Raw genomic sequence first — 13,631 nt, forward strand, 5'->3', positions numbered from 1 at the left:
AACTGAATCATTTACCTTCTCAATAGTTTTCAGAACAACAGGGTAATTGTTGAAGAAATTCGTATATATGTTCAACTGGCTTCCAAACTTTATGAATATTTCTCCCACACAGTGAGCTGGGCCCCAATCTTGCAGTCTGTTTCTCAGGTTATCTAGAAACTGCCTGTAATAGGAGAAAAGCATGACCATGAGATATTGGCCAGTCACAACCTATAAGCTTAAAAAATAGATTAGTGATCATTAGCATGGCCGGGTTCAGCCTTGTCAATTATGGCAGGGCTTTTGTCAAATACTTTTGATAACAGCAGTACAGATTTGACAGGAAAGGAGGAGCTGGCAAGAGAGGAAGTGGGTTCACCTTACATCCTTGAGTCAGAACCCCAGGCTGGCCTCCACTGGCTGCCCCTAAAGTTCCAGTCCCACCTGGCCGGGCAGGCAGAAAGGCAGGTGGCTTACAGTCCTCAGAGCAGATTGCTCAGCTAACTTCAAATGCCATAACCTTCCCTCGGCCCATTTCCCCACAGATCTAAGGTTATCCCTCATTCAGCCATCCTAGGTCTTGAATATTGGCCTTGAAATTAGGCCTCAAACTAGGCCTAGTTCAACCTCTTTGTTGTGTGGGCGTGGAGCCTGCGGAAGGTAAGGAACTTGTTCCATGTTATATAGACAGTTACCGGCAGAGAAGCACAAGCTCAGTTCATCTTATTTTACCACTGGTGCAAATGAACACTTTCCTCTGTGTATTATTACACACTCGAAATAGCGTACTGTTATTAAGCTGACCCCCAGCCTTGGGTTCTCTAAGCAAAGTATCCTAGAGACTTAACCCTATTAAATCCTTCAGTTCCTTTCCCATGACAAACACTGTTGTCTTTTGATTGCACAGTGTATTGAATACAGAATCCTCAGATGCTGAGCTCCAGTCCTTGCATTGTGGCTTTGAATTGAGGCAGGGATAAAGCCCTCAGAATCACCACCACTGGTCACAGCCCAGTGGCAAGACCTCTCTCTTCTGTGACGTGATCAAGGTCCCCAAGGGGGGCAGAGAATGACTGAGCCTCCTGCAGCTTTTGAAACTGTTAAGTGTGTGTTCCTCCCACCGCATAATGAGTATTTCAAAAAATCCCTATTCAGGGATTACCTGTTGAGACCTAAAATCTGCAGGATATCAGAGAAAATGATCTGGGTATTTGCAGCGCTCAGAATTGCTCTGTTTGATGACAGTGCTGCTTTCAGTGGCGCTGCATAAACATCTCTCACGACTTCCAGCATCTGCACATATTTTCTCTCACTTTGTAAGAGTTCCCTGACAACTCTAGTTCGCTTTGTGGCCGAGTCCATCTGGAGCTTTCTTTCCTGTAGCAAAGCATTAAGAATCATAGGAAATCATGAAAGTCATGGTGACAGCCTCAAAAATCCAGAAAGTCGAAGGAGACAGAGATGGATGTACTGAGCAGTCAGGCAGTCACTCTGAGACACTTCCTTTCCGGTTTGTGACATATAGGGTTGAAGGGAATCTTGACAGGGCACTATGGAGGACCCCACTGACCATTGCTTATGTCACCAAATAGCCCCTCGTGTCAGGCCAGCATGATGCCGCAGTGGAGATAGGACTTTAATCTTGGGTTGTAACCACGGCAGACTGAGTTTTATCCATCTGCCTATCCAAGTACGTGTTCAGTGTTGTGTGCTAGTCGCTGGCTGTACAATGATGAAAGGACAGAGTCAGTTCTGCCTCCCTGGAGGTGATGGTGTGGTGAGGAAGCCTTTGGGTTGCCCACTCTTGTTTGTTTTCCTATTTCTTTTTCCCGGTGGTGTTTTATTGATTATCTTGCAAACAGAAGAACTGAAGTGAGCTAGCCCTCTCATTAGCAACTAACTGGCTTCCCACAGGCGTATTTTGAAATACAGAAATTCATGCTCTTCTTTCAGTATTTAGGAAAAAGCACCTAACTTGGGAACTGTGAATCCTGGGTAGCTACGTTTTCTATATTTCAAAGTCCTGTTTTATTTTTTAATGCAGAGAGAAATATCATACACTGGTGGATAGAAATTCTACACCTTATTATTACGTGTGCTATATTTGAAGAAATTAATTTTCTCTGCAGGGACTAGGTGATTTTTTCATCTGTACTTTCCAAAGTTAGAAAATGAGCATCTTTACAATAGAACACAATTATAATATTTAAATTTCTAAAATGTAATGGCCTAGTATTGAGCCTAGAACTATTACTCTTAGAACACAATTTGGTTTTCCCTCCAGTCCTAAGTATATCCCATACTGCCCCAGAGAAAATATGAGAATAGTAAAGTGTAATGTCATGTGATCTTCACCCAAAGTAAGTCAACCAGAAGTCCATGAACTAAAATTAAAATGTGAAAGTAATTTAAGAGAAGAAACAGAAAACTCACTCTGTCCGAAACACTATAAATGCACTGTTCTCAAGTTTTATGTCTCAAACACATGGTGTGTATGTGCCTCTTTAGATATATCTAACAAGTTTAAAAAAATGCATGTGTATCCCACTTGGCAGTTGGCTTGCCGCTCATATTATATATTTTTATATCTCTGTACATACTTTTTAAAATGTCAGAGTTATCCAACATGTATGATCATTTCGACTTAAGGCTTCAGTGGTCCAACCTTTTGTTGTCTCAAAACTGTTGTCAGGTATTATCATCCACAATCAGATGAGGTACTGTCATATTCAGTGCACTATGTAAATACCCTCCTTGGGTACTCCTGGGGATGGTGAGTGACACCGGCCAGCAGGGACCGTGGGCTGCACTGCCTGCAATAGGCGGGGAAACAGTTTCGGGGCTGAGGTCAGGACCAAGGAGGGGAGTTTCTTTCTGACAATTGTCTGACTTTGGAGGTCATTTAAGTTTTCTAACTTTACTTCCTCATCTACAAAATGTGGTTACTAACACCTACCAGACAGGATTCTGAGAATGAACTATGATAACAAACGTGGACAGGAGTTGAAGAAATGCAAAACAGCGCGCGTGTACTGTGTCTTAGGGCGAGGGGGGGGAGGGCTCTGCTCACACTGCAGCCTCCCTCCATGCACTACCCTTTGGAACGGAAAGACGGAGCCCTAAATGTTATATTGATTACACTCAACATTTGAAGTCAGACCCTAAGTTGGCGGGTCAGTTAGGAACTGTGAACATTTTTATGTGCATGTGCCATTTCTTTAAATCCCACCCTAGCTCCGTATTAGAAAATCATGGAGTCACAGACATGGCTCTTGCTCCCAAGATGTTACACCTCCATCCTCTTGGCTCAACTTCTTTTCAGACCAGGACATATTCAAAGGAAAAATCTAATGACGGGATTTCCCCCAATTACATTTGGGAGTTTCTTTTTCCCCCTTGAAAGGGAAACTTTCAAGAAAAAAGAAGACCTAACCAAAATGAAGGCCAAAGTGGGGGGTTTTTGGTGGTGGGTTGGTTGTTTTGGTCGGGAGAAAAACAAATGGAAAATTCTTACTACATAATATTTGGCTTACCAGCTGAACCAGCTCCTCAAAATTTGGATCATTTTTGCTGAGACTTGATTTTTTGTCCTGAGGATTGTCTTCCAGAATATTTCTTTCCTGAGGATTGAATGTAGACTTGATTATTTGGATGCAGGGCCTGGTCTGTGCACCTGGGAGCCTTTCGCTGGCTCTGCCTTCGGCCCTAACACAGCGTTCCCTGGACATCACGATGAAGCACTCAACAGAGCTAATGCCTTGCTTACATTACATTTTATGTTTTTTTTAAAAAAAACCTTTCACTTCCTTTGAATTGCGTGAGATGAGAAACTCAGTTCAGGGCGGCTCCCTTTTCCCCTGGGAGCCAGGGGAGTGATTCTGCTCTGCAGTTGCTTCTACCTCTGGAAGAATCCCACACAACCCTGGGTCACAGCCGCTGCCTCAGCTCTGCTGTCCCGTGTCAGAGGGCAAACAGGTTATCTTACTTTTAAGATGCCAGGGAAAAGAGCTCACGGCACTTTGTAAAAGTCACCCAATGAAAATGTATCAGAAACCATTCCCATGCCCTTTCTAGACCTGTGTGTTTCCACATGTAAATATGGCGTATTCTTTCTTTATTGTATTGTGTTCATTATACTTGTGGCTTCCTTATAAATTAGCACTTAAAAAAAAAGTCCCACCTCTGCAGTTCAGTCTAGCAATGGAATGATGGTCCCATGTTTGTGTTGGGAGCTACTGAGGATTAATGGTCAATGATTGCTGCCCTTCCTAGTGATAGATAAAACTATCCGTGGTAAATAACCCCTTGATATTCATGGGTGAGACTGCAGGAGAAACATCTATTTGTAACCAAGACTCTGTTTGGCTCACTCAGGCAAAAACAAAATTTTATTTTGATCTACAGCCATTCTTTTTGGCCGCCTGCAGGCTTTGTGTAAGTCCCTGGACTGCGGCCAGCAGCTTCTCCCTGGTCAGGAGGCCCCACCTGAGCCCAGGGGCTCTGTGTCTGCTCCAGAGTCTGTCTGTCATTTCTTGTGTCTTCCCCACTTGTGGCTGTCCCTTATCAGCCCTCCAGGTATTAATATTTATATTTAGGCAGGGGGCGGGGAAATATACTTCAAGTTTTGACAAAACAATTCAAAATCTCTATGCGTGGGACACTGTCTTGTTTCAAAATAAATAATAGTGCTGATTATTTATATAGAGAAACAGTAATTTCTGAACCAGTCGGTGGTGACACCAATAGTCGTGTAGATAGACGTGGTTGCAGACACAAAATGAAATGAAACTGTCTGGCCCACGACTAAGAGACCCCAAACAGTCCAGAATCATACCGTGGCTCTCACAGATAAGGGAGGCACCCTTATCTGGGTTAGCACCCTGTTGTGAAGGCTCACATGAGTGCTTATGCATGAAAACTCAGGCATCGGCATGGTCCCCCAGACCCCTTGGTTGTTGCAGAAGTGCTTGCTCACACTGGGACAGCAGCTATTCTTACCATGTTTCCCTGAAAATAAGACCTAGCCAGACCATCAGCTCTAATGCGTCTTTTGGAGCAAAAATTAATATAAGACCCGGTATTATATTATATTATTATATTATATTAGCCAGTATTATATTATATTATACCCACTCTTATTTTAATGTAAGATTGTTTAATCTTATTTAAGATTGTTTAATATTAAAACAAGACTGGGTCTTATATTAATTTTTGCTCCAAAAGATACATTAGAGCTGAAGGTCTGGCTAGGTCTTATTTTCGGGGAAACATGGTATTACAGCAGCAACTATTCTTATTACATATAAAGTTTTCTGTATGGGTAGGAAATTGATTTGGCACAGTAATTTTGTTTGAACCTAAAACCAGCAAGTTCTCACATTATACTTTAGACATTGAATTATTAGGATTTTCAGAGGCTATTTTCAGATTAAGATGCCATTCCTTATTTTGTCTTTAGGGATGAATTCAGAGGAAGTAACAGGTGCACATTTATAAGGAAACAATTATAGGGGGTGGTGGGCCTTTACCTTGGTTCTCTCCATTACATAGAAGGGAGACCTGGGATCACATGGTAGGAATTTTTTTCCAGGTTGGAGCAGAGGCAGGCACTGCGTTTGCCAAAGACATCCTAGTTTTTCCTAGTGTTCCTCCTAGAAAACACGTGGCTGCCTAGATTAGGGGCCAGAAATAGTTGTGGTAATGACAGGTGGTGCTCAGGAACAAGTAAGATTCTGGCTGTGACCCACTACCATGGTTGTATGGTATCAGTGTAAACCCTACAGGCACATAAAACCCAGGGGTCACTATTGATCGGCAGCCAGATGATAATAGATAGATATATGATAGATAAAAGATAGATACATCTCTATATATGTATATACGTGTGTGTGTGTGTGTGTGTGTGTGTGTGTGTGTGTATCTAGTCCTGGATTTAGCAGACAAGCCCTCTTACATAAGCCCCTATGGAAAGCTCTTTAAAACAATTATCTCAGCAGAAGCCTTACTTTCCACTCCTAAAGCTGTGAGGTTTGCATGCCCTTCTGGACAAATATCTAGTTTTAAAAATAAACCCTAATGTGTGGAGTAGTAACTCAGTTTCTCTATTTTATCCTAGTTCAGCTGTGATTTTTTTCCTCCTGGGTGTCCCCAACTTTGTTTTATGGGCTTTGTGCATGAGTTCTTAATTGTTAAATAGAAAATAACACATTTTTTTTTCTAATTTGATTTTTAAAAATATATCAATTTCAGAAAATGAAAAAGTATCAAGGGGATTTCTAGGCATTAAGGAGTTTCACATTTCTGTAGTTTCATTACAAGCAGTTGATATAACACTAGCAGGCCCGATTCCCAGCACCAAGGCAACTTTTAGCTCAAACTTTCTGCATTATTTCATTAAAGTGATTACATGTTTGCGTCACCAGTAGGTTGAAAAGGCTTGATTCTGTGTGGATTTTATTTGGCAGAGGGAAGAGTGAAAGTGTCTGAGAGGAAAGGATCCATGTGACCATTCTTTTAGGTGTCAGAAAATCCAGAAATGGTTCTCCCCAGTAGTAAGTTCTATCAAATGTAAAATGAACACTTCCGAGGGGGAAGCACTATAGTTTTGTCCTTATTGCTTTTTTCAGGTTTTCTTGGTCCAAAGAGGGGCATTTCTGGGGTCTGCATGTCAGGGGTTAGGGGTGACAGCTTCACCTTTGGAATAAAGGTAGATAGAAGAACTCCAATAAGGTTTCCAGGGAATCAGGAATGACCCAGACGTTGTAAGGACTTTGGGAGAATTTGAAACCTGTGTAATGTGTTTACATTAGATTATTCCCTTTACTGAACCAAGGGAAAACCAGTGGTATTGGAGCCCTGGGCACTATTTTTCAAAGGCTGAAGAATGGTTGGAGATGATATCTACCCTTTTGGGAGAATAATCCCCAAGGATCTCAGAGATTTGGAGTGGCTTGCCACTAGTGGTCTTCCTTGTCTGCTCTTCCAGCACTGACCTATTCTCTAAAGAAGTGTTGACAGTCTTCCACAATATCAGGTTAATAGGGCAACGAGTGAGTTGCCTGCCACAACAGGGCAAAAGGCCTTTGAGAAGCAAAAAGGGAATCTGGATTAAATACCTGCCTTGGGGTTCCCATCTTCTCCTGTGCCTTCTGCTAACAGGCACCATCATGTTGCATCATCTATTTATTGTTTTTTCCACCTTGAAGGCAGGGACTATGCCTTATTTGGCTGTCTATTCCCAGGGTGTAGCACTGTGCCTAGCACACAGTTAATTCTTGCAAATATTTAGGGAACTGAATGGAAAAGATGGGGGAGCTGGCCAGTGGTCAGTTATGATTAATTTTATATATCAACTTGACTGGAGTGAATGAACATTTGGTCAAATATCATTCTGGGGGGTGGGGGGAGGAGGGAGATGAGGGTAAGGGGGATAAAATGTATGGTGATGGAGGGAGGACTGACTCTGGGTGGTGAACACACAATGGGATTTATAGATGATGTAATACAGAATTGTACACCTGAAATTATGTAATTTCATTAACAATTGTCACCCCAATAAATTAAATATATATATATATATATATATATATATATATATATGTGTGTGTGTATATATATATATATACATATATACACATATCATTCTGGGTGTGTCTGTGAGGGTGTTTTTGGATGAGATTATCATTTAAATAGGTAGACTGAGTAAAGCAGATTGCCCTCCCGAATGTGGGTGGGCCTCATTCAATCAGTTGAAGACCCAGAAAACAAAAAGGCTAGACCTCACTTGAGTAAGAGAGAATTCCTCCTTCCTTGTGACCTTCAAACCAAGACACTGGCTTATTCTTGACTTTGGGCTTGAACCAAAACATCAGCTCTTCCTGGGTCTTGAGCCTGCCAGCCTTCAGGCTACAACTGCACTGTTGGCTCTCCTGGGTCTGCCTCCCCCTGCGGATCTCAGCCTCCATTATTGTGTGAGCCAATTCCTTATAATAAAATTATATATATATATAATATATATATATATATATATAATGTGTATATATATATATATACATTCTCATATATATATAATGTGTATATATACACATATATATAATGTGTGTGTATATATACATATATATATACACACACACATTCTCTTGGTTCTGTTTCTCTGGATAACTCTGACTAATACATGACCCATGAGCATTTCCTGAAAAGACAGATTAAGGGGTAGGGCAGCAAACAAGCAGGGCTCTGACTTATAAAGGGCATAGATGTTCCTGGAAATGTGTTTATCCTCCTCTCAGGGAGGATGCTTGTGGTTGGAAAGAATAAACCATTTCAAGGGGATGAGTGTTAAACTAAGGGGCATGTTGAGTAACAGCAGGGATGTTGGTCTGTATAACTGCAGGCCTTTCGTTTGGCTGAGCAAGGTGAGCAGCTTGGCACAGGGGATGCTGCCACCACCAGTCCTCCATGTCTGCCCTTCCCAGCACTTCACTATCCTCTGAGGAAATGTCGATAAAGACTTCCAGAACATCGGGTTAGTAGGGCAACAAGTGATATGCCTGCTGAAGGAACTCACAAGTCTATTCCTACTACTGTCCTCCATGGTGAATTCGTGCTGAGGATGGTATCCCAAGCCTGTCATCATCAGAGACACACAGGTAATTTCTCTATGGGCATAAAATGTTTCTAAAAGGATAGTTTCATAGAAATCAGCTCTCTGAATGACAAGGCAATTTTCATTGTTTCCTGAATCCTAGCATTTCACGTAATCAAGAATGTATGGATTCTGAATACTGTCAAAATGATTATTTTTTACCTGAAGAATTAGCTTCAAACCCACTTTTTTTCTCTTATGAATTTGAATCTCAACTAAGAAGAAGCATTCTTAGTTCCACCAAAAAAAAAAAAAAAAAGTGTCCTGGGCTATAAATCCTATAATCCAGGACACTATATGTACATATTACATTTATATAGCTTTATCTCTTTAGGTTATCTCAGTTTTCAACTGAGAAAGACGTAAAATGCAAATGTCCACCGTTTCCTCCGTGACCCAAAGAGTGTTAGTCCAGTCAACATGGTGAGGCTTATGCGCTTATGCCTGTAAGTGACTTAAATGTTACTCATGATACTACAAAACACCTTTTCTTAAAAATAATAATCCAAAAAAATGAAGTTCTTCAGAGAAATGACCAGTTGAAAGCTTTTCAGGTAGAATTACCATTGTTATGTATGAATTTCTTAAGCCCAGTGTCTAACTCCACAGTGAAGCAATGGCATAAAAATGCAACAATAACTTTACCTTCATGAATAAACTGAATGTTGCCTTTGGGTCACGTTTTGCCAGAATAACATTTCCTTCAAAGTCCATGCTCTTTTCACCGCATTTTGTCAGCAGAAAATATGACAAAAATTCCAGAGGTCTGTCCTGAAAAATCCACACTCATGTAAAATTTCCATATAAAACATTCATCTGAAATATAGGTCAACAAAAGTGCACTAGAAAAGATGACATATTTTTTTCGTAGAATTTTCAGCTTTTTACCTAATTCATTTCTAAATCCAAAAAACGAAATGATGATTATTCAATTCAATTCAGTAACTGGGACTTAGTTATGAATCACATATTCCATTGACCACATGTACAGGTTCTCAAATGATTGTCACGATTCAGTGAGGTGCTTGGCACCTTGGTCTTATGGGTGGGTTTCAAGAGCTTCAGAACCTAAGGAGCCCTCGCCGGCCTCTTGGCCAGATGAGGAAGGGGCAGGAAGGATCGCGTCTTTCAGCAGAAAAAAGGCCTGAGAGAGAAGCTACAGGAGCCAAGTTACTGGGAAATACACTCTGTGAAGCTCCCAGATTTGGGTCCGTCTCAGGCTATGGTTTCGAGCACCGTAGAAATGATACCATACAAGGTTATTTTTAAATACTTAGGTGGCAGTAAGTACACTGAACCTACAGCAAACACATTTAGAAAATCTATGGTGTTTCGGGAGACAGGGCAGGGCGTGCCAGGGCCTCAGGCTCATCCCTGTGAACAGCCCTGATCGCCAGGGCCTTCAGCACTGGGCGGCCCCAGGGTTGTCTAGACTGCTCAGAGCCGAGGCTTCTGAGAAGGCAGATCAAAGATCACGGCTAAGTGCAGCGTCTCAGACTCCACAGCGGACAGCTAACCCCTGAGATGCCTGGTGCTTACCCAGGAAGTTGAAAACAAAGCAGACCCATGGTAGATAAGAAGAACATATGCAAAGACAATGTTAAATTCACCCACAAGTAGAATTACTACAGTGGAAGAGAATATTTGAGAATCTCTCCTTGGAAAACCAAAGACTTTAAATAGCATTGGGTATGCTAATATCCCTCTTCCTATCCGATTTCCCTCTTCCCAAGACCAAGACCTGCATATTTCATTTTCCTATAGCTTTGCTGTGGTGTTGGGGGTAAGAATGTGTTCTGTACACTGCCTCTCCTCGCTGCTTCCTGATACGTAGATTGACTTTTCTGGACGAGTATCCAAGATTTGTTTCTAATGAAAAAGCTTCATGCTTCCCCCATGCTTGTCCCCAACCAAATTACTGATTTGCTTATTTCTGTTCTTTTGTATTCTCTTTCCCTTCCTCTCACCTTTAGCCTTCTTTGCCTTTCATCTTTGTAGGTCTGCTTTCACATTTTCTCTGTTTTTCTGTCATACAGTTGTTTTAATTTTTGAATAATGTTTATGTGAAATACAAAGCCACTAATGTGCTTTTTAAAGATGTCACTTCTTACTGAAATTAATCACAGGACAGAAAATTGTGCAAAATGTAGGCAACTTTGAAATAACTTAGAAGATTTTCCTACTAGTCTATTTTGTGTACCTAATAGATCTTGGGCCCAGAAACTCTCAGTGGCTCTTTTTACAAACTGATGTAATTTTTCTGAGGAATTTGCCCCTGAAGGGATAAACTGGCTTAAAAACACATTACCAAAAAAAAAAAACACATAAAAAACAGAAAGCAACAACAACAAAAAAACTCAATAAATGCAAACTAAAAATTTATTTAAGTGTTGGGGTTTTATAGGGTGCTTTTCCCAAAAAAATACTTACAGAATTTTCTTTTGAAAGCACCATCAATCCCTCTGCCAGAACTTGTGCAATTTCTTGGTTGTTCAGAATGTTAGTCATACTCATGGTGTCAAACATAAACTGTCCTGTAAATATAAGGCCATATGTCTTGTTGATTTATGTAAGAGACGTGATCAAGGGAAAAACAGCTCGGCCCTCACAGTTGCTTTTTAGTGGATAAAAAATGCAAAGAATAAAAAGAAAAATTCTATTATGCCATGAGGATTATCTACCATGACAGAATATAGAATGAGCAAAAGAACTAAACGTGCAGCATGCAAAAAGCACCCACTCTGGCAAAACTGGCATTGAATAAACTCTATAAATATGACAATAAGAAGAGAACATGTGAAAACAAACCTTGTAAGTTTAAATTTTAGATTCTCAATCCCACCAAAGCTTCCTTCACACTTCCTTTTATCCTTGTGCTCAAATGCATAAATAATTGAAGCCCACACACACACAAAAATAACATACAAACATACCTACACAGACATCTTTTCCATTTAAAAAAATATTTTGGACAACATGCATTTATAGGACAATAATTTTCTTCCATTCGACTTCTCATTGCTTACATATATCATCAAAAAATACTCCTGTCCTTAAAAAAGCTAATCTTTCCACTTTCCTCTCAAGTTCTTAATATCTAAGAAAGACTGAGGAAAAGTAATTTCTCCCTGTTATAGTTTCATAGCTATTTTTAAATATCAGTTGAACATCTACTAAATGTAGTAGAGTTAAAACCAAAAGGACAAACCCCTGTTTTGGAGGCCATTATGTACAGAGCTGTAGGATATACATGGACATAAAATACCTGCATGTGTGCTTGTGTGTTGTGGCTCTTGTGTAGGCAGTAATGGTGTAAATACACGTTTAATAAGGAGCAGGGCAGGGGAAAGGAAGAAAGGAAGTAAGGCATTTTATAGGGTGTTTTATTGAGTCAGATGGGAAGAGTTAGGGAACATTGGAATAGGCAGTTAAGGTGGATGGAAAACTCATTTAACCAGATGGTTAAAAAAAAATGTATTTTTAAAGAAAGGACTGATTTAGGTGAAGATCTAGTTGACACAGGAAATTGTTTCCCAAAGCCTCCATTGTGATAATGTAACCACGGGTATGGAGTGTAAATAAGAAAATAGATTAAACGAAGTCCAGTGGGCTCAGCAGAGGACCACGGAGTCTATCACCAAATTGTATATTTTCGGTAGATGAATTTTGAAGAATATATTTATTCACCTTTGTATTTATTTAATATTTGTTAAATAATATTTAATATTTTTTTTTAGTGGATATTCATCATATTTGAAAGGAAGCATGAAAAACAAAGGGAAGATGCTTACGAGTTGACTTTTACTTGGCACATTCGTACACTTGTATTCACTCTGGGTATGAAACAAACTTCATCAATCGTCTGCAACAGAAGTATCTACAGTTCTTACCTATCATCCTGCCACTGATGGTTTTCTGCAGCCCCTTGAAGAGAGGACTTAACTGTTTCCTCACTGATTTCAAGGTGTCTTCCAGGAAGTCCGTGAGGCTGGACCACGTCTGCAGCTTTGATTCGCTGAAGTAGATGGAAGGGGGAGCCCTTTCCTGCTGTTGTCCCAGCCAATCACTAAGAACTGACATTATTTTCTCCTTTTATTTTTGCAGACATAAGCTCAGATGAAAGCATTCTTGTTTACAGTACCAAAAAAAAAAACCTTTGTTGTATTTATATCAGGCTTATTATCATTTCTCATTAGGAGACTAAGATAAACACCCATAGTCTGCTTTCAAAGGTAAAATTAGACACTCAAAAAGGACACAGTGAATAATTTCAAATGCCTATCTACTCTTTGGTAGATCAGGTTGACACGTTATATTTGAAATAAAAAATTAAACATCTGCTGAATTTATGCATGGGGAAGCAGAGTAGACGTCTAAGTAAGAATATACTGTTTTATGTTTATATACTCAAAATGAAAATTACAGAAAACCCCACTCTGCCTTGTTTCCCCATCATGCCATCCAAAGTCATTCCTGTCATAGCCAACTGTGTATCTTCTTACATAAGGTCAAGCTGCAAACTCTTTCTACAAATATCTCTGCATGGCTCTAGTGGGTGCTTAAGCAAGTTTCTCTCCTTGAAATTCAATTACTGAAAGATACAGTGCCATTTAAATTTTAATTCTCTGTCCTGAATCCATAGACTTGTTTGATTCTCCTCCCCGCCACCCCACACACGTTTATTGCTAAACATGGGAAAATCTTTATAACTGTTCTAGGAGGAGAATAAGACGAAGAAAGGAGGACGAACAGGAGGAAGAGGTAACAGAAGAGGAGAAAAAAAGAGAAAACCTGTTCCATAGACAACAGAGCCTGCCCTGCTGTGCTCTGCCAGGCCGCTTCCACTCTCCACAGGGCCAAACATGCTATCATTTGGTGATGTTGCTATATAAACTAAAATTAACAAGGGACTTCTGTTCCAATCTATATTAAGTCAATGTGCCTTTCGTTATATGATTTTCCTTGCAAGTTTCCCAATCATTCCAGCTTTCCCCAGGCTTGAAAGGCC

At 40.3% G+C, this 13,631-nt stretch overlaps 1 protein-coding gene across 1 annotated transcript in view; it reads right to left on the reverse strand.

Annotated features, from left to right (window-relative positions):
• The window catches only part of ECT2L (epithelial cell transforming 2 like), a 73,283-nt gene that overhangs the window by 15,581 nt on the left and 44,071 nt on the right, over positions 1-13,631 (reverse strand). Inside the window, exons 13-18 of the mRNA XM_081045316.1 lie at positions 12,514-12,696; positions 11,054-11,157; positions 9,269-9,394; positions 3,513-3,599; positions 1,142-1,356; positions 16-163 (exon numbers count right to left, since the gene is read on the reverse strand). Of these exons, the coding sequence (XP_080901442.1) occupies positions 16-163; positions 1,142-1,356; positions 3,513-3,599; positions 9,269-9,394; positions 11,054-11,157; positions 12,514-12,696 (863 nt within the window). The remainder of the gene's footprint in view (positions 1-15; positions 164-1,141; positions 1,357-3,512; positions 3,600-9,268; positions 9,395-11,053; positions 11,158-12,513; positions 12,697-13,631) is intronic.

The sequence above is a fragment of the Rhinolophus hipposideros genome, assembly GCF_964194185.1.
Source record: "Rhinolophus hipposideros genome assembly, chromosome: 3".
Lineage (NCBI taxonomy): Eukaryota > Metazoa > Chordata > Mammalia > Chiroptera > Rhinolophidae > Rhinolophus > Rhinolophus hipposideros.